Source organism: Strigops habroptila, chromosome 4 (assembly GCF_004027225.2).
Source record: "Strigops habroptila isolate Jane chromosome 4, bStrHab1.2.pri, whole genome shotgun sequence".
Taxonomy (NCBI): domain Eukaryota; kingdom Metazoa; phylum Chordata; class Aves; order Psittaciformes; family Psittacidae; genus Strigops; species Strigops habroptila.
The window spans coordinates 58,387,628-58,407,691 of NC_046358.1; the positions used below are offsets into that span (position 1 = coordinate 58,387,628).

Consider the following 20,064-nt stretch of genomic DNA (forward strand, 5'->3'; position numbering starts at 1 on the left):
ATTCTGGTTCCCCCCAGTATAAGACAACTGCAAAACCAGAACAGGTACACAGTAAACTGTGTTGTTTTCAAGTTCCTACTCTCGATACAGCTCCTCCCTGCATTCCTTTAATCCATGGGTTTTTAAAAGATTCTCCATTTTGCCTCACAAAGGGCACTATCTGGCACACTTCCCCCTGCTCTGTGCACTCAGGCAGAAGCTGGCTGTAAACAAACATGAGAAACAGAAATTCACCCCTGTTTGCATTCAAGCATTTCAGTTTCTATGTGTATTTTTTAAGATAGAAAGAATCCTAAAGCCAAACACTTTGTACTTTGCAAGAGAATTTACTTGACAGAAGACGCAATCATATTTACACAATGCAACTATCTGACAAGAGTACCCTGGATTGCTTCTTGCACTTATGTGTCAGAAATAATTTGGAAGGTGGAAACACACAGTCGGACCACATCTAGGACTTGGTACAGGTTAGGTACAGGAAAGACACTGCCACACAGTGGCAAAGCAAACTAAACTGTATGCTTTTATACTTTATGCCAGAGAACTTCGATGGGAACTAAGACCTGTTAAATAAATCAAACATAGCACAGGGATAGCAAAAAGGTAATAACGATATTCTTACAATAATTACCATACCAAATGCACTTAAAAGAATTGTGAAGGTGGAATCTGTATGTGCAGAGAAGTAACTTTTCAAAATGACTTAACACAGTTGTCAAGATTGACAGCATAGATTCCCTACCACCAATGTGTTTACGTTGTACATGGCTGGTACTTTCTGTTATGAGAGAGTTTAGGCTCATTTATAGAGCAAAAATTACTTCTGCTTTCCAAATCTATTCTACATTTGTACATAGTACAGATGAAAGAAAAGTTGGCAGCAAGTTGGTAGGAGGTTCCCCCAAGCTAACATAGCAGATGTTCAAGACCCAATTTTCTCTTAAAAAAAATTAAATTTTTCTTAAAATTGACTGAAGTACTTGAAATGCCACAAACTAACTTGGAACAAGACACGCACACACACACATCATTGTTCTCTAAAATTGGCTGTAATTTTACATTTTAAAGCAGCTGATATGCTAGGAATGGACTGCCACAGCACGAATTGTTTTCATAGGATAATTCTAGGAGTTTGGGTTTAGCTTTTTTATTATTTCAAGACATATTCATTATTATGTGCTAAGTGGCAAGGCAAGTAACTATTCACACACGCTGGCATTTCCATATCCTTTACACATTTGATGGCAAAGACAGAGATACCACTGGAAGGAAATTCAGTGAGACCAAACTGGTGTCTCGCTCTCAGTCATGCTCCAGAAAATTTTCTCTTATCATTTACTATGAAGGATGACAAGGAAAATGTGTTCCTTGGCCCACATTGGAATCATACTTAAGGACAGATTTAAAGTTTTGCCATTGACTTTCATGAGTTTTCAAATACCTACTTTGTTTTTAAAGAAAGAGAATGCAAACACCTTCTAGGTGAAAAATACTTTATCCTGATTAGTAGTGGAGCAAGTATCCTTACAGAAGCAAAATGTTGAGTTTGACACTGTAAGCATCACATCTCATGAAAGCATTATCTGTAACTGTGCACACTAGGGCATCTCTGCTTCTGTCACACAGGATTCTCTTGTTTCTCAAACACTGCTGAGCTGTATTTTCTTTGGCTCTTGTTTCATAAACAGCTAGGTCAAATGCACATCTCACCAGTGCCCATATGCCACACCTTAACCTTTTCGGTGAGCTGTTTCGACACAGTAACCCAGCAGAAAGCATCCCCTTCTTTTTAAACCACGTTAGTTTTCTCCCACTCATTGAGGAAAAAGTCTGATGAGCATGAAGTCAGTATAAAATAAGTTGCAGAAGTACATGGTTAGGAACAGGGAGAAGAATGAAAGAAGAATGAGGCCACCTCCTTTTTGTGGCAGTAACCTTTAGACTGGCCCAACTAATTTCTTAAAGTTCACATTTCAACTAAGTGAAGGATATTGCACTGTTGTCTTTGTGTGATACAGAATCAGTTTTCTGCAAAGAAGCAGCAGTATCTGTTGCTACTATTCCACATTCAAGATGTCCACCCTAAATGCTGAACAGCGATTTTATGTAATTGGTATAAAGTTTATTTTAGCTGCTGTTTCAGAAGTGTTTCCACGATCACTTTGTAGCAGGGTGCAAAACAACTTTTGCATAAATCAAAAGCCATAAGGATTTGAGCCAGTAACCCCACCCTGAAAAAGTGGACAAGTCTCTGCTAGCATAGATTCAGCAAAAACGATTTTGCAGGGTAGCATTACAAACCCTGTTTGTTGCAGAACTACCAGATATCATCATTAAATTATCTTAATGTGTATGATTTTTTGTTTTTATTTTAGCATTTGAGGCACAGACTCAAGACACTTTTCTTACAGTCCCCAAAATTAAAAACTTATCCTGGACTCAGTTATATTTTTCCCAGATAAGTAAATAATATGCTTATCCATACTGCATTTAGCTAGGCTCTCCTAATACATATTCAATATCTTTCAAATTAGGGCAATTATTTTTATCATTCCATCTTCCATTGAGAAAAAGCAGTGGACTTCAGTTCACAAAGGTAAAAATCAGTGGAGTTTAATATACTGTAAATAAGCAAGCAGAACCATGAAATCAAATTGGATTTGCAAACACAGCAGGAAGATAATGGAAGTCTTTCTGAAAAGCAAGATTATTTATATAGGTACATAGAGCTAGATGATTTTTTTCTTATTAGAAATTAGTCTACCATAAAAATAAATAAATACTGTCTTGAAGGACCCACTAAATAGTTTTCACCGGAAAAACTTAGTGACAACAGTAGCATCTTTCACCTCTTTGCTAAGCATCATGGTCACTTGCACAGGACACTGGCAACTGCTGGCTGAGATCTGAACCAACTCTCCCAAAACCTGGCTGATCCATCAGTCTATTGAAGTCCCTGAGGCCAGATACTCGCTCTACTTTTGACAAATTGACTGCAAGAAGGCCTACTGGCCACATGTCTTACATGAATGTCATAATCATCACACAATCAGGTCATTCTCTTCTCTCCACATCTCAACTCATTCCCTGTAGAGGGTAATCTTTTCAACAAGGTGAACTTCGAAAAGAACCTTCAAAATAGATTACAGACAAATAGGGCCCTCTTGTGAGCCATAATAAATGTATGATTTCTCTGACTGTTGGGATTTTGAGACATCTAACTTGGGTTTCCCATATGCTACTGTTTACTGGGGGATGTAATCTATCTGAGAAAAACACCACAACTACCATTCCCTCATCACCCTCCAGTATTTAATTAATTTGCTCTTCTTTCTGTTCACAAAACTAAAAGGTTAACATATTTTTTTTGCATTCTAGTGAGAAAATAAAGCGAAAATATATAGAAAGCACATCACTCCCACTAAAATTAAAACACTAAGCATGTGTTCGTGTATGTGCATCTTTCTGTGCAAAGTTCAAAGAGACAAACTCATAAGATTAAATGAAACACAAATCCTTATCAAGTTGTGGCCTACATAATTCTTTGTCTTGATAAAACAAAACAATACTAAACCAACCCAAACTCCAGCCATCATACATGCTGTAAACATAAGAGATCAGTCACTTAGAAATTTAGCCATCAATAAGCAAGCTTATCAGTATTTCTGTAAATTATGTTCAAATGCAAGATCTCAAAACCGTGACACAAAACAATCAACAAATTTGAGCTTATTGCTGACTATTTAGTTACAAGAAAGAAAATAAATTTGAAATTACTACCATTTGGCAACAGTTATAGCCACTCAAAGTGATCTCAAAATTTAAATTCAAGGGTTATGTTAAATATATTTGGAGTTTCTCTGACTTCTTTAGCATTAGTACAGACTTTTGCAGCTTATCAGTTTAGGATCAGCTTTGTAAGCAATTTGTGCACGTGCCTAATGCCGCATGGGTAGATTAAAATGTTTTCACTGAAATAGCAATGTACATGCAGTAGTATGTTCTATTTTCAGATGTCTCAGTGTTCTGTTAAATCAGGCTTTAAATTCATGGTTTCCTCAGAAGACTATCAGAGCAGAAAATTTTAAGTAGAGAAACAATAACCAGTTTTAGCAGAAGTCATAGAACTACTATATAGTTTTAGTTTAAAACAGGAAACTTCTACACTATTGTGAATGCCTTCCTAAAGTTTGAAAACAGATTTTCAGATAGTTACTGTTCTTTGCATTTCACTTCAGATCTCATGGAAAAACTAAATGCACTCACTATGTGCATTTTTAAAAACATCCCCTCATTTATGTATGAGAATATGACTTCTATAATGTATAATATTTTGGGATGCAAAAGTTGTGTGAGTCCAAGTTCTTTTTCAAGAAGCTTTGAGAATTATAACTTTGAAAGGTTTAAGATACAAGTTTATCTTATAGAAACTGCCATTGTTCGCATACATATGTACAGGGATCTTTATCATAATTTAAAGCTATGATTAGATCATGGAAAGACTTGTATATTTTCACATAGATGAAAATAGTAAATTTATAACACAACATTTTGGGTAGGGCGAGGAAGTAAATTCATCAAGAACAATATCTATTCTGCAAATTTCTGGCATAGATTTTGAGGGTTATTTACAGTTTCAAATCTATTTTTGATTGATGTACTGTATTACCAGTGCATGATCTGCATCCAAAAAACCAGAAAATTGCATGGAGAAAGTTCTTTTGCATCAACAGACCTGCCACCTCTGCACTAACACATGAGATATAAGGTATTTAACGTATCATTTCTTCTGCTCCCTCAACGTATATCATGAATAAGCAAAAATTAAATCACATATCCTGAAACTGTCAATTCAAATAAAGTATGCCTTTATGCTCTAATTTTCTTTCAAAAATAAGTGGAAAGCTCCTAAATTAAGCAAAAATGGTTATAAAGCCAAACTTGACACAGTAACTCATTTCAACTTACTACATGTTCAACTTCAAAGCCATACAATACCAGACAATATTTAAATAAAACTTCTTAATTGTATAACTCCTACATGTATTAGATACATGTAACCTGCCTAACCAGTTACTCAACAGTCATGTCCAAAGGTAGTTCGTCAGCACAGTACAAATAAGACACAGTAGTTTCATTTTACATGCTGCCACGTACAGTATTATGCAACCAGCAGTAAAACATTTTTGCAACAGGAAAACAAAGAAACATTTGGGGGGAGGTACAAAGCAGCAAGAGAACAATAAAAGAGGCATTTTTCCCCATTTTATCTTGTTGCTAAAGGCACTCACACATGCAGACAAGCTGACTATGTATGTTCACCCCTCTGGAGGTTATTCAAGAAGCTTCCCAATCCAGATTTTTACCTGTTGAAGCATTTCTTCTGTAGCATTCAGTTTCAACTGATGCCCTTCAAGACAGATTTCTAAGTCCCGGATTTTCTCTCCTTGAGCTTCCACTTGGTCTGTAAGAACACTCACCTGTAATTTGAGAAGAGAAGCACAATGCTACTGAACTGACTGTAAATAAGTTTCAATTACCTTATACAATTAGCATCCAAATGCACACTTTAACAGCCAGTTCTCTTTAAAAGTCCCAAATGGTTTAATATTGTTGTGCACTGCAGCAACCTGCTCTATCAAGATAGACAATTTTCCAGTCTTACCTATATTTTGCTTTAACCCCGCCCTCTCAGCCCTCCCCTGATTTTTTTGTTTTAATATAAAAAGAAAGGATATTTCTAGAAGAGATGGAAGACTACCTATAGGTAGACTGAGTCAGTTCATGGAAAAGTAAAAGTCTTGAAAAATTAGAAAGTACCAAACAAGAACATAGGATACTGAAAATATTTTCAAGCATGCATTGCCATTTCAGGTTCCATTGGCATTGACATTTCACTCCCTAAAACAGGTAGACAATAAAACTGTTCATTCAGAAACCAACCAATTACTTCAATTCTTACAAGAACAGAAAAAGAGCTTACCTATCAATAAAGCCTTCTGCAGTTATAAAGAATGCAATGAGTAAAAGGCATGTTTTAGCAGCGGCAAAGTTCTATTCCAAGAAAAATTCCCAGGCTTTGCAAGCCAAAACATGAAAGCAAAAGACGTGAGATACAGACAATGAATCCCAGGAAAAGCAACAATAAGTAATACTGCTAAAGAACTGTGGGAATGGTGGTACAGAGCAGTGAGTGTGTAAAAAGAAAAGCCCAGCAGCCTAACTCAAAGCTTACAAAGCTGGAAAAACTGTGCTCAGGATAACATTAGAAAGATGTGGGGGGAAATAACATCAGTTGGATTTCTATATTAAGCAGCACATACACTCTGTATATTCATTTTTACTACTCATTTATATGAAAGCCTCGATTATACTAGAAAAACGTTATCTCAACCAAAAAAAAAAAAGCAACCTTAGGTGTTTAAACTCCAGTTTGAATGAGTTTACAAAACTTCTCTATGTTCTTACATCCAACCCTGCAATACCTTTATTAAAAAAAATAAATACAGTATGTGGAAGTGAATCCTTTCAGATGTGCCACTATGCAGCACTTCTAAATCCCAATCAACCAACAACTGAGTTCACTTCAGGGAAGCTTCAGGCGGAGTGACTGAGTGATCTTTCTTTGTTTTGCCTGCAAACATAATGACAAGAATGCCTGCGAAAGGAACATACAAAAAAGAGAAAAAGAACACTATTTTTTTTTTTGCCTTGAAAGTAGTTGGCTGTAGTATAGAGTACAAATGAATGCAGGATGAGAGATAATAGGAAGGAGTAGGTGGAGGCAAATGGCAAGGGGATACATCCAAACTTGAGCAGGGGGAGAATTCCCTGCAAGGAAGTCTGTTGCTTGTCTACTTTTCTGTTTTGCTCCCAAATGAGTGATGGCGCACACACACACACAAAACCCAAACCCCTGTGAGGTCAGAAAGCAGAAAGAAACTGAACCTTCTCCTTCAGTCTGACGCAGGTTCCAGAGAAAGAAAACAAGCTCTACTTAAAGGGTCAGGTTAGGTTCCAACTAGCATTGTAACCTGTAAGGAAAACTGCCTCTTAAATGTGACCTGCAAAGCAATTTAATAGAAACTTAGCAGCTTTAGGAGCATGTGTTGGATGTTCCAGTAGTTAAGCTGAGAAGCACATTAGCCACTTGGAGCTCGTATTTTCCCCTCTGTTCAGGATCACATCTGCCAGACTCTTCAGGGAATCAGTAGGCTACACACAGAATGTAACTCCAGCATATGTTATGCTGGCAAGTCCACCTTGCCTTAGCAGTGTAACACCCACAAAAGTCAGTCTGTGGATAATATATTTTCTGTAAATATAATAAGAGTGAGACATATTGAAGAATTAGCTAAAAATCAAGTGGTATAAGGGTTTAAAACCCTTTAAAAACCTGTGGGAAAAAAGAAACAAACCAAACACCTAAAGAGGTACATTAGCTCCTATACACAGGCACTGAGCTTAGAGAAGGTATCCCAGATGCTTTAGCATATCCAGTCTCCACTACAGCCTAAACATTGGAAGTGGGTTTCAATGTGCACTGTTTGACTTTGCTTTGGTGGACAGAAATAGTGGGCACTGCCTGCCTTGAGCTGCTGCTTCTGCAGCAATTCAGATGCAAGACTGGAATGCTATCAGCCTCATATTCCTTACAGATTATATTCTGTATATCTTTACAGATTATTCCACGGACCACAGTCGCTAGCACCATTCGACATGAGCTACAGAACAGAGGTGCTTTGTTTCCCATCACTTTCTCATCCTTCATGCCAATGGTCACACCCAGGAGCCAGGTTTATACCAGCTGACTGCCTCAGGCCAGAGTAACCTCAGCATGGAACTTGTCTGTGTTCCTCACATTTGACTGCCTAGATAGAACATAAAGAACTGGTGTAAACCAGGTTCTAACCCCAGCTCTATCTTGGCACCTTTTTTCTGTTGTTGTTGATGTTCATATACCAGGTGAGGTTTTCACCTATCTTATTTGCCTGCGGTTTTAGGAGTTCTACTGCAATACTGTGCAGTGGGATAGGAAAATGCACAAATATTGACTACGCCTCCTGATTTGATGGGGTGTGATGGGAGTAAAAGGCATCAGAGTGGCAATTTTTACATCTGACTTTACTACATTCCTTTTGAGAAAAACTCTAGGCAGGTCTCCAAACCATGTCACCCTCTTCTTCGTGAGTTTGGCTGGTTGCATTCTATAGGTATCCATTTGTGTGGATGAAGAAATAGTTACTAAAAATCAGCAGGATGAAGACAGGAAAAGTACATAGTAAGCAGCAGCCTGGAAGAGTCTTCAAGAATTTACAAGCTCTGGAGACCAGCGGTCCTGTTAAATCCACAAAAGCTGATATACTTTGAACATCAAGATTCTGCCAGATCTGTACAAGCCCACCAGGACACATGACCATCAACAACTGGCTGTACAGCATGAACCACATCCAAGATAACAGTGGCTCCTATATGCAGACAAAGATTATGGGACTATACACACATGTGATGAAACAACAGAGGCCTTTGGGGACAAAGCCACAGGTGCAGCAGTACAACCCTTTGTTTCTGAGTAAACAGCTGGGCTTGGCCTCCTGATTGTTGCTCTAATTATGAGTTGTTCATGTGCGAGAGTGAACTATGAGAGAAGTGAATGTACTGTGTGAAAAGTTGCTTGCTATTCTTAATAGAATCAAGATGTTAAAGTTAATAACCACTTGATTAATAAAAGGTGTTCTAATAAACATGTTGCCTTCCCCGACCTGATTCCCAGAAATTTTTTTCATTCAGGAAATCTAATTTTTTTTCTCTAAATTTGGTAATAGCAATTTTAGTTTAACAGTAACAAAAAAAAAATAATCCAACCAAGCCTAAGCTTATGTCTCACGAACCATTTACTGTTTATTTAACAACAGCAGTAAATTAACACAAGTGTGAACAGAACATACAGGATAAAACATGCTTACAGAAACTAGTAACTGAAAGTAGGGAGAACACCTACCCAGTATAGTTTTGTTTGATATAAAGAAAGATACATGCTTATAATATGCTTTTGTAAGCATAAAGAGAACGGATATGCAAAGACCATTTAAAGAATCTCCACCTTCAGTTTTAAAAAGCATGTAATGTACAGTTCAGTAATAGTGAAAATATCCAGGAAAAAAAACCTAAGTTTTTTAATTTGAAGTTGTATAAGATGTTTTCCCAGTAAGAAGATTTATTTGGGACAGGAGATCTGTTTGAAAAAGGCTTGGTAAACTGAGAAACAGGAGACTTGGAAGAACTTAGGCATCCATTTTACTTTCTAATTTTCACCACCCCCCACTTCATTAAAGATGGCGGCAGAGAGAACCTAGAAAAATCAACTGGTACAACCTTGCAAACCTAGAATGAGAACCACTACCACAGCACTGTCCTGGGACTCCACAGCATTATTTAAGTTGGATTTATTTTCTTTTCTTTTTTTTCCCCTTTGTCATTCATCTCCTTCTTATTCCTATTGCTCCCCTCCCCTTTACCACGTTATCCCACCATGAAATCGATCAGATGGATTATACAAATTATAAATTAATTCCTGATTAAATATCAGTTACACTTGGTGACCTGCTAACACTTGTTTACCTGAAAATACTGTCATGTCAGCTTTTATTCACTGAGTATCGACTACGTAGAAAATGTTCTCTTTAAGACATACCTGCAGTATGAGCGACTCTTTATCACCTTCTAATCGTGCCAATCTTTCTTGATATGTTTCATTATTAGATGAATGATGATTCACCTGTGACTGGGGGGGAAAAAAGTCCTATGAGAATTATTACAGTTAATATTAGAATTTCAAACAATAGTTCATAAAAAAATATTTATTGAGTGGTTTTTACAATATGAAAAACATGCAAAATGTATCTATGGACCAAAACTGTTTAGGCATGAAAGCCTTTTGAATGTACCTTTCTTTATCTTGATTTTGAATACTTTCTCATTTCCAGCAAGCAAGAATGGTATAGGAATAGATTTGATATTTTCCAGAAAATTATCATTTCATTGGGAAATACTATCTTATCAAGACAAAAAACCCAAACATTTAATTTGAAATATCTGGTCTCAACAGTCTTTTTCCAAAGTCAAGCAATCTTGGTGTTTATTTTTAAATGGTAAAAATTGCCATATGTATTATACTATTCCTAGAAATTACTGAAAGCATACATTTGTTGTTAGCAATTAAAAAATTACTGAAATTATCAAATTCTTCTCAGCAACTACTATATAGTATAGATACATAATCACTTCATGATTTCTAAATGGCTCTAAGGAGCAAGACCTTATAAACGTGGCCTGTTCCTAACCAAAATGTCCCATTTCCTATGAAATTTTATACTCCAGAGAGAAAAACCACAGTAAAAAAAAAAAAAAAAAAAAAAAAAAAAAAAAAAACCTACAGATTTATTTTAAAGATTTTAGAAGAGTCCCATTGCTTCTAACCTACTAAAACTTTGTGTAACTGTAGGAATGAAGCTGTTTGCTTAGAGCTTCAAAAGTAACATGAGCCCTTAGTGGTTCATTTCCCAGCTTCATTGAAAACAGCTAACAGAAGAATCCAGCTTCGCTGAGTGCCCTTCAACTGCACTAGTCTGCAGCTGACTACTCACTTGTAGTTACTTGTACAATACACCAATATAATTACAATCCTCCTCCCCAACTGTCCTTTCATTTTTAACTGCAGATCTGTGAATAGGATTTTTTTTTTAACATTAAACATATTCATGGCTTCTTGATCTACACTGGGGTCTACAGCCCCAAATGTAAAACAGATGGTGAAAATAAACACAGTGCTAAACATTGCAAATCAAGAAATCAAATATTTATCCAATGAAAATTACACTTTTCAAGCCATGAAGTGCTGAACTACATATAAGTATGATACCTTTATGAGGTAAGAGGAACTGCACACTCTTCTCTCTGATATTTTTCAAAAGAATTGAGATAATCACGGAGACACCAACAAACGGGACTGAAAGATGCCTGAAGAGATCATCTGATTCATTACTCCATCCTAGGACTGATGATTATTTGCAACATTCTTATCTTGCCTCCTCCTAAAAACCTCCAGAAATGTATTGCACAGCCTCCACAGGTAACCCACTTCTTAGCTGCTTAAACCATTAGAACGATTTTTTTAAAGTCTAACCTGAATCATCATCTCTTTAACTTCAACCTACTGGTTATTATCACATCACCATGGATAAAAAAAAAAGTCCTCCCTGTCGCTTCAGAAAATTTTTACCTATTTAAAGACCATCTGTAGATCTCTAATTAGCAGGTCCCCCTCTTCGGACTAAAAAAAACCCACAAGTTTTTCTGTCTTTTCCTCACAGGTTAATTTTTCAAGATCTGTTTTGTTGCTTTCCTTTGGTTCCTCTTCACCAGTTGTTCCTTGACTTCTTTTGAAATTAAGTGCCTAAGAGGAGAGACTAGACTCCAGCCGAAAATGGCTAGAGTGGAAAAAGCTTTTCACAGACCCCTAGGCCATATTCCTTTTCATATTAGCCCTACAGTACCACAGATATATTTTCAGCTTAGGACCCATGACTTCCAGATTCTTTTTTAATCCTCTTTAATGCTATTTAGCTAGCATCTTGTTCTTCATCCTGTGTTCAGTCATTGTTTCTGCTTAAAATAACCTTACACTAGTCTTTACTGAACTACATCCTATTATTTATATTGCTTTCCTCTGCCTCAATCTCTTCTTATCTTTTAAGCATGTCTTTTAGTATGGCTGCAAGGCCCCTAACTAGAATCATCCCTATATTCACTAAGCTTGGTCCTTAATCCCTGTTTTAGAGGGTCAACAAGAACACTGAAGAACAGAACATGCACAACCTCACCTATCAGCATTCACTGTCTAAACAATATTGCAGAATCATAGAACAGTTTGGGTTGGAAGGGTCCTTAAAGCTCATCTTGTTCCAAACTCCCTGCCATGGGCAGGGACACCTTCCACTAGACCAGGTTACTTCAAACTCCGTCCAACCTGGCCTTGAACACTGCCAGGGATGGGGCAGCCACAGCTCCTCTGAGCAACCTGTGCCAGCGCCTCCACACCTTCATAGTGAAAAATTATTTCCTTGTATCTAATCTAAATTTCCCCTCTATCGGTTCAAAGCCATTCCCCCTTGACCTATCACTACATGTCCTTGTAAAAAGCGTCTCTCCAGATTTCTTGTCGGCCCCTTTAGGCACTGGAAGCTGCTTTAAGGTCTTGCCGGAGCCTTCTCCAGGATGAACAACCAAGCCCAACTCTCTCCGCCTGTCTTCATAGGAGAGAAGCTCTAGCTCTCTCACTTTCCTGCACCTAGACCACTCAAGTACTCAGTGAAGAACAGCACACTGCTAGGCAGGAAAAGATTCTCTTAGTGACAAAACCTAGTGATGAACACTGCTTAGTAAAGTAGATTTTGCACCTTTTCTCCTGCCATCATTTGTTATTTTCTTAGCCTAGATGTAAGAAATATACCTGTAACCATTTGTGTAACCACTCCCCCTGGCCTACAGGCACAGGGAGTTAAATTACTGCCAACACAATTTTACATAACCAATTGTCATGAATACAAAACAGAGTTCAATATTTTATATAATCATTAATTAAGAAATAGGTCAACATCAAATTACAAATAACATATTTTTATTACACTCACATTTACCAAATGTATAGCCTCTGATGATGTCTGCTGCACTGAGTGACTGTGAAATATCCTCTGCTGGAAGCCCAATACTCAATGCCCATGTAAAACTTAGTGAATCACACCCATGTGAATGGAAAAGGGGGAAGAAAAAGAAAATCAACCCTGCCAACAGGTCAGCCAGAGAGTGCTCAGATAAGAACAGGGCAGTAGACATAAAATGACCTGCTAAATAAAAGTGGCTGATTGACACACAGCAGTTGTTTAAGACTCAGGAAATCTTTGTGGCATACATAAAGACAAGATAAAACAATGTAATATGAACCAAGGCCATCTGTAGATGGTTGGAGTGCATTCTGTTGCAGTTGTGAAAGTCAGTACTGAGAGGAAACTGAGCAAGTATAGTTACATATCACATGTATCAGCAACAACTGAATATAGGACATGTAACACTAAAGTAGTTAGACTACAGACAACCTGAGTTGGTGTAAGAGCTCACAAACAATAAACACTAGACACAAGTAACCACATGACCAAAAGTCTGAATCACCAAGGTTTTCCACTAAGATGTCGTTTTGGAAGATGTAGCCTTAAAGACCAAAAATTATTACCTGGGCTTCACAAATTATAGGCTAAATATATTGATTATATTTCTTATAATGAAAGAATGAGAGCAATTGCATAAAACATGTAAAAAAGTTTATGAGAACACATGATAACAAAGTAGAAGGAAAGATATGCTAAGGCAAGATGGTTGAAACTATGTTGATGATAGTACCACTGCAGATGAAAAGTGTATATCATAAATACTTTGCCTAAGGGAGCTGCAAAGCAATTTCTTGAAGCACCTGTACTATAGTCTCCATAGAGATTTTGGATACAGTTTAATGCCCATCAGATATTAACATAAAATGTTTCCTGAAGAGAGTTCCAAATCAACTGTTTCTCCCTGTTCTAGAAAAAGAAGGAAGGGGAATAAAAAAAAAAAAAAAAAAAAAAAAAAAAAAGAGGTTTTGCATTCCATCACCTGCTTCAGCTTCTTCATCTTTAGTTTCCAAATCTCTTCTCTGGAATGTGCTCTTTACTCCAACTCGGACATAGTATTGGTAGCTGCTGGAAACTTCGTGAAGTATCACTTACATGATTCAGTTGTTACAGAGCCCTTTTCCAAGAAAGAGGCTTAAATATTCCTCCAGAATAAATGACACAAAAAATGAGACTTTAGAGTATGACTCAACAGCTTTAACTTAAAATGGGGATAATCAGCAAGAATATAAAAGGGCATGGCAAGAAAGGGAAGGAACGTTTAAGTGACGCAGTTCACTACCTTAATTTTCACCAGCCTTCTCAAAGCCTGGTAAGCAGAAGCGTTACGTTTTCCTGCATTTATTTAATAGGAAACAATTCAGAATACAGTTTATTGTCGTAACAAACGACAACCACTGTAGAGAGCGTCTGTACGGATGTTCTGTTTGTAAACTTCTATAACAGAACTTCTAGCTGAATCTAAATAGGCTGTAAAAGTAAGCTCCTTACAGCAAGCACAAATACAAGATAATAAAATTAGATGCAAGCCAGTTTATGTTCTTGTGTTCTGTTTCAGTTTCAGCTCAAAGAATCTCCAATACAACTCATTTTAAAACAAAAAATACCATTACTGAAGCTGATCAGCAAGCAGTTACACAGAAATCTGTCACTAATGCCATGGATCTCATACTGGGCTGTTCAGCGGGGAGGAGCTGGGAAAAGAAAACTGGCAGTCAGTCAGAGTGGTGATTTGTAAGCTTTTTCAACAAGTCACCCGCCTTTCAGATTATGTTATAACCTTCTCTCTTCTTATTCAGTCACATGAATCACCTTCAGTTCCACAGATAATTGAGTAAGATGCCTGTGGCAACTAGAATACTTGTATTAGTGGGGAAGATTAGGGACATGCTCAATGTATTGTCTTCTGTTGTAGTTTAGAAGCTGAAAACAAGGAGTACAGCCTGCAGAGATCAACCAGTCAGTTTTCCTGCAAAGTACTAGCAGCAAACAGACTGTAGTATTATATTTCAACACAAGAAAATATACACTGTAGACTCATTCCAGCCTATTTGGGGTTGATGATATCTAGAAGAGTGTGGACTTTCCATTTCTTAGTACTCCTTTGGGTCAGCAGAATTGATGAGTCACAATAGTTGCTATTTTGTAGTGATGAGCAAGTGGCCTACACAGTAAACATTTTTATTTTGGCATATGAATACAGATGTAATACAAATTTCATCTCTTGTCATGTTAGTGCTGCCTCAGATACACACCCATCTGAATATATGCACATTCACTGAGTGTACTTGAGGAGGAGGAGAAGGCTGAAACATGATTCCTGGATCTGTAATTCTTGCCTTTCATCTGATGGCAAAAAATCAACAACAGGATTTTCTATTTGCTGTTTTTCCTTGTTGGTTAAGTGGAATTGGCAGCCACTTTGAAAAAGCTACCAGCATATAGTTTGAAATCAAGTAAAGACAAAGGTAGGTAAATTTCTGTAGTCCTTAAAATATAAATAGTCAAAATTCTTTGTTTTATTTTGATACTTTTTCCTAATTCTAATACCTATTTTCTCCTTCAGACAGTTACATTACTTAAAGGAAGATATCCCCAAAGAAGTCATAAGATTCACCCTCAATATCAAGAGCTTAATGGCTATAGCATGGGTTTGACTGCTTCACCTCTTGCTAGTAGAGCTTATCAGCAGCATTTGGAAGAAAGGAAAGAAAAGTGTAAGAAAAATGTATACCTGTTTCAGGTCAGCTGTAAGCTCTATTTCCATGCATATCAAAGGTAAGTCTAAAACAAGTTACAAGAATAATCAGATGCCTCCACTTCATATGAAGGCGTCTCCCTTTCAAAATAAGACAGTGTACAAAGTTTTCCAGATGTAAGAGACCTTCCATTTTGCTACACTTTATCCACTGCAGTAGAAAGAGCTCAGTTAATTTACAATATCCTTAGAGAGCCCATAATACTGTCTGTAGTAAACATTAGCATTTATATTTGTGATGCTTGTTAATAATTTGTAGCTATACCTCCATGCCTAGGTACCAAAATGGGGGTTTTGCCATTTTCATTTGGAATAGTGTGTTCCAATTAAGGCCAGATGGAAAGATAAGAATAAAGCAACAGGACAACAGATGAAATTGTACGTGAACCCTCTAACCGAAATCCCTTGGGAGAATCGGAGAAAGTTTGCTAAACATGAGCCACTTTCAGCTTCAGGTATGCGTGTGGGTGTCTCAGGTTCCTTAGCTTGCAACAAAAACTTTTAAACAGTGACACATTTATGCTTAGGCACTGTAAAAAGAGCTCAACATCAGTTATCTGCAAAACACTTCCCACAAATTGCTCACCAACTACTTTATGAGAACTATGCTGCTGCCTTAGCTGTAATGGTGAAAAGTGCACTTTATATACACAAGAACTTTTCCATATCATTCTAGAAACAGACTGCTGAGAAACATACCTCCCTTAATTCCTGCGACCTCCTTAGCCAGGCTTTATGTCTTACTAACAAGGTATCCTCAAATATCAGCATTGTTACAAACTCCTATAACACCGCATGCTATGGTACTATGTGCCTATGTCAGCTTCTGAGACAGGATAAACTAACCAGGACAGTTCTAAAATTGCCATTGAACTATCACGAACTATCATCGAACTATCATCGAATGCCAGGAAGTACCCATTGCAGAGTCTTGTCTTTCTGATACTAGGTAAGAGATTATCAGAGAAAGTTCTTTCTCTTGTGAGAATACTACTGCAGACTAATATTTTTTATTACTGACAAAACGGAGAAAAAAGTAAAATGGAGAAAAAACAGTAAACGAAGGTCAACACATTAGCTGTGCCTTATATACAACTAAGACAAGGCTCAATTGTTTTTCAGCTTTGTGCATCCGCTCTTAGATTTTGCTGTCTGCTCTGTCCATACCTATGGCCATTCTTGGCACAGCATTTTCACAAGTCATTTTAACATCAAAGTCCAGTGGAAAGAGCTGAAGTGTAGTGACATCTTATTTCAATTTGATCTAAATACTGCTTTGTTGCTGTGATGCTACTATACACATGTTACAAGACCACTGCTTAAAAACAGATCCTCTATTGTAAGCATATGAAAATAGCGGTTGTATCTGTCATTTTGCCTGCCTGGATCTCGTGATTTTTGTATTTGTTTGCTGCCATAACCCAGTCCAAGCCACAGATACCACGCAAATCTAGCTTAGCCAAACACTGCAACATCAAAACTGATCCTGATTTCTGCTAGCAATGAAATTTGAGCCAGCTCTGGCATAATTCACCAAGGGTTTATGGAAGTCTGTTGCAGTTACTCTCTGTTAAGTGCCATTTGCTACCCTGGAAGAGGCTCGCACTTTCATTATCAGCCAAAAAGCAACACTTTATGACTGCAGGGCCTGAAATCTTTATATGCTACCACAGTCAGTGCCAAACATGTGACATTAGGAGTCTTGAACATGAGAATTAAATAAGCAACTTAGATTGTTTAAACATTTTTTTTTTCTTTCACATCACTTGTCAAAGGAATTTGGGAGCAGACTGCTTAAGTTCTTCTGAGAACAACGCAAGATCATGTTCAGTTCCCCTCCCCCACATGTGCTCTCCCCCTTAAAGTGCTTGTAAGGAAAAGCAACAGTATTGATATTCTCCTTTATGTACCTTACGTAAAGGATTACATGCAACAACAGTAATAGAATTATTAATTTCTGTAAAAGCCTGTGCTACATTTGAACACAGTATCCTTTCTGAACACAGTACTTGAAAATCTTCCTGAAGACACCCTGTGCTAACCCTTCATCTGTGAACATTTCAGTGTGAAGCTTTCTTCACTGAAGCTATTTCTTGAGCCCTTTCTCATTATGTTATTGGCCTCAGTGTGTCCACTGAGGGGACACACAACCTGATAACAGCACACCTTAGCCTTTTGTTAGCAAACCTGTCTGCTAGAAATTAGATTTAAACCAGGAAGTAGGGTGGCAGACATACCATATTCAAAACCTCATTTAAATAACATATAAATATGTGATCTCAAACCCCAGTAAAGTGTTATTTAGCTTTAACTGCACAGAGCACAGGTTAAACTCATAGTATAACGTTACCCACTGCTACTTCCTGCTGTCTCTTCTCCTCCACTATTCCACTCACTTTCTATTTAATCACATCCACGCTCCAGAAACGTAAGTTTCCAGAACCCGATGTAAATGTTTTGTAAATTAACTTCAAGACTCTCAAGGTTTTATTAAAGACTATTAATTCATATTTTATATTCATTCAAGAAACTACCCAAATCAAAGCCCTTAATCATATTTCACTTAAGAATTTACTTACATTTTGTTTATACAGCTAGTAAAAAGAAAAATAGAGTGCATGTGCATATGTATCCATGTGTGTTTTTAATCCAGTGCCATACAGAAGTACTAACATTAATGGTGTGCATAGAATTTGCAAAAAAATTACACACAAGTTAAAATTGATTTTAAAGGTAAACAAGAAAATGTGCTGCTTACATGATGCACAATTCAACTAATACTGTAATTAAAAATAGTCCACTGTGAGGATCTATTCACATCCTATTAATGGATTCCAAATATTGAAAAATAAATACTTAGAACCTGAAAACTCTAAAAGCTGACAAAAATAAAGTAATTTTTCTAAGGTGATGAGACAACTGCACAAGCCTACTTCTTTCTTTTAGAGTAAGACAAAAACAATCTCATGCAGTTAATTCACATTCAGACAAGTTCAGCTCAAAATTTGGATTTTAATAGCACTGTCTTTTTAAAAAACATAATTTTTTCAGAGTAACATGCAGAGGAAAAAAGTACCACCCTTTTTATTCAAAACAAAGGCATCCTAAAAGGTCTCATACAGTTACCCTGATGAAGGTATTGATTAAGCAAATAACTAGTGCAAGCAATTTTTTTCATTTTAAACCACACTATGGTAAAAAACATATTCTCCTTTTTTTGCCAGATTCCCATGTAGGATATGCTTTGTTGTTTTACAATCTCAGGAAAGCATGAGCATTTGCTAGAGTCTATCGCCATTTGTTCTAAGTTTGATTCTAGAGTTTCATTTTTAAAGACAAAGACAGCTGACTCCCCCCCCCCCAGCCTCCTCCTCCTACATGAAGAAACGTTTATTATTTTAATTTATTTCTCATAAGGAAACTTACAAATTTTATGTCTGAGGCACTCGGTTGGTTTCCTTTTGCAAAGCTGAGAGTTCTCACTAAGATTTCTAAAGTGCATTTATAAAGAGAAAACAAAGCCCAGCAGATCACTTACCCTCTTTAGCCACGTGAAATGCTTGTAAATATCAATCTCACCATCCATGCTTTGGGCCCATCTCAGCAGTCACATTCCCAGGATTAAAAGAAACTTTTGGAAGCAAGAACACTGCTTTGTTCTACAGGATATAGCTGTAACTTCTTCCCCTTTCAACCCTCAACTTCTAAAATCTCGAAAGCGTGCTCACATTTTAAGATAAATCTTCTGCCTCTGTCCCAGAGTCTTATCCCGAATGCTTCTCACAGATGTATATATAACGCACGACTGTATAAACTTCAGACTCTCCCCCAAACATCTGGGTTTTTTAAACAGCAGATCGGTTAACAAGAAGAACAATGCAACTCTAAAAACGTCAAAATATAACTTGCTAAATGATCTTTAAAAAAGGATCTTTCAAGAATAGTATATATCTGCAGAAACTGTTCCCTTTTAATGTTGAATAACAAGCTAAAAATTATTAAGCTGTCACTGAGAAACTATTTGCAAGTAATGCTTTCTCTGGCTTTCTGTTTCAAGAGTGGCTGGAACTCATTACCAAAGACCCCCTATTTCCTGTCTCTGTTTTACTCCTTCTTTATCGTAACACTACTCAGACTTCTCAGTTTATTTCAGGATCAGACTTAAACCTAAAAATAAGTTCTGCTCTTTGAATTACTTGCCTGTCCTCTCAAAAGACATTATAGAAGAGGAGGAATTCAAGGACGATCCTGTGGATAAGTTAATTACCCCATAACTACTGCTATTGCCAAAGAGGCAATTTTCCATCTTGACAGAAGATGATGATACACTTCGAAGACTTTTGTCTGTTCCTGCTGAAGCTGAAGCCCCATAGCACAGCAACTTTTCAAACTTGCCACACCAAGATAAATACATATGCAAAGCAATGCTCTGGCATGAAGGGAAGTTTAAAAGTGTTGCCTGTTACTGCGGTGTCCTCTAGTGCCTCCACACAGTAGTTATTATTAAGTTCTACTTTTTCCCCAATAAGCTCCAGTTTACAACGTTGTATCTCCCAGAAGTTAAAAGTGGTTTTGGACTTAAAG

At 37.1% G+C, this 20,064-nt stretch overlaps 1 protein-coding gene across 9 annotated transcripts in view; it reads right to left on the minus strand.

Annotated features, from left to right (window-relative positions):
• PPFIBP2 (PPFIA binding protein 2) overlaps nt 1–20,064 on the minus strand; it is a 107,024-nt gene that overhangs the window by 40,778 nt on the left and 46,182 nt on the right. For 7 of the 9 annotated variants that reach the window (XR_003990916.1, XM_030482517.1, XM_030482520.1 and 4 more), the window contains 2 exons: nt 9,695–9,784; nt 5,367–5,480 (listed from right to left, as the gene is read on the minus strand). Coding sequence is in view for 8 of the 9 variants with exons in the window: in XM_030482517.1 (XP_030338377.1) it covers nt 5,367–5,480; nt 9,695–9,784 (204 nt within the window). In the remaining variant the exon portion in view is untranslated. Of the gene's footprint in view, nt 1–5,366; nt 5,481–9,694; nt 9,785–19,018; nt 19,112–20,064 lie in introns of all 9 variants that reach the window. The other 2 variants (XM_030482522.1, XM_030482521.1) reach the window with 1 other exon arrangement.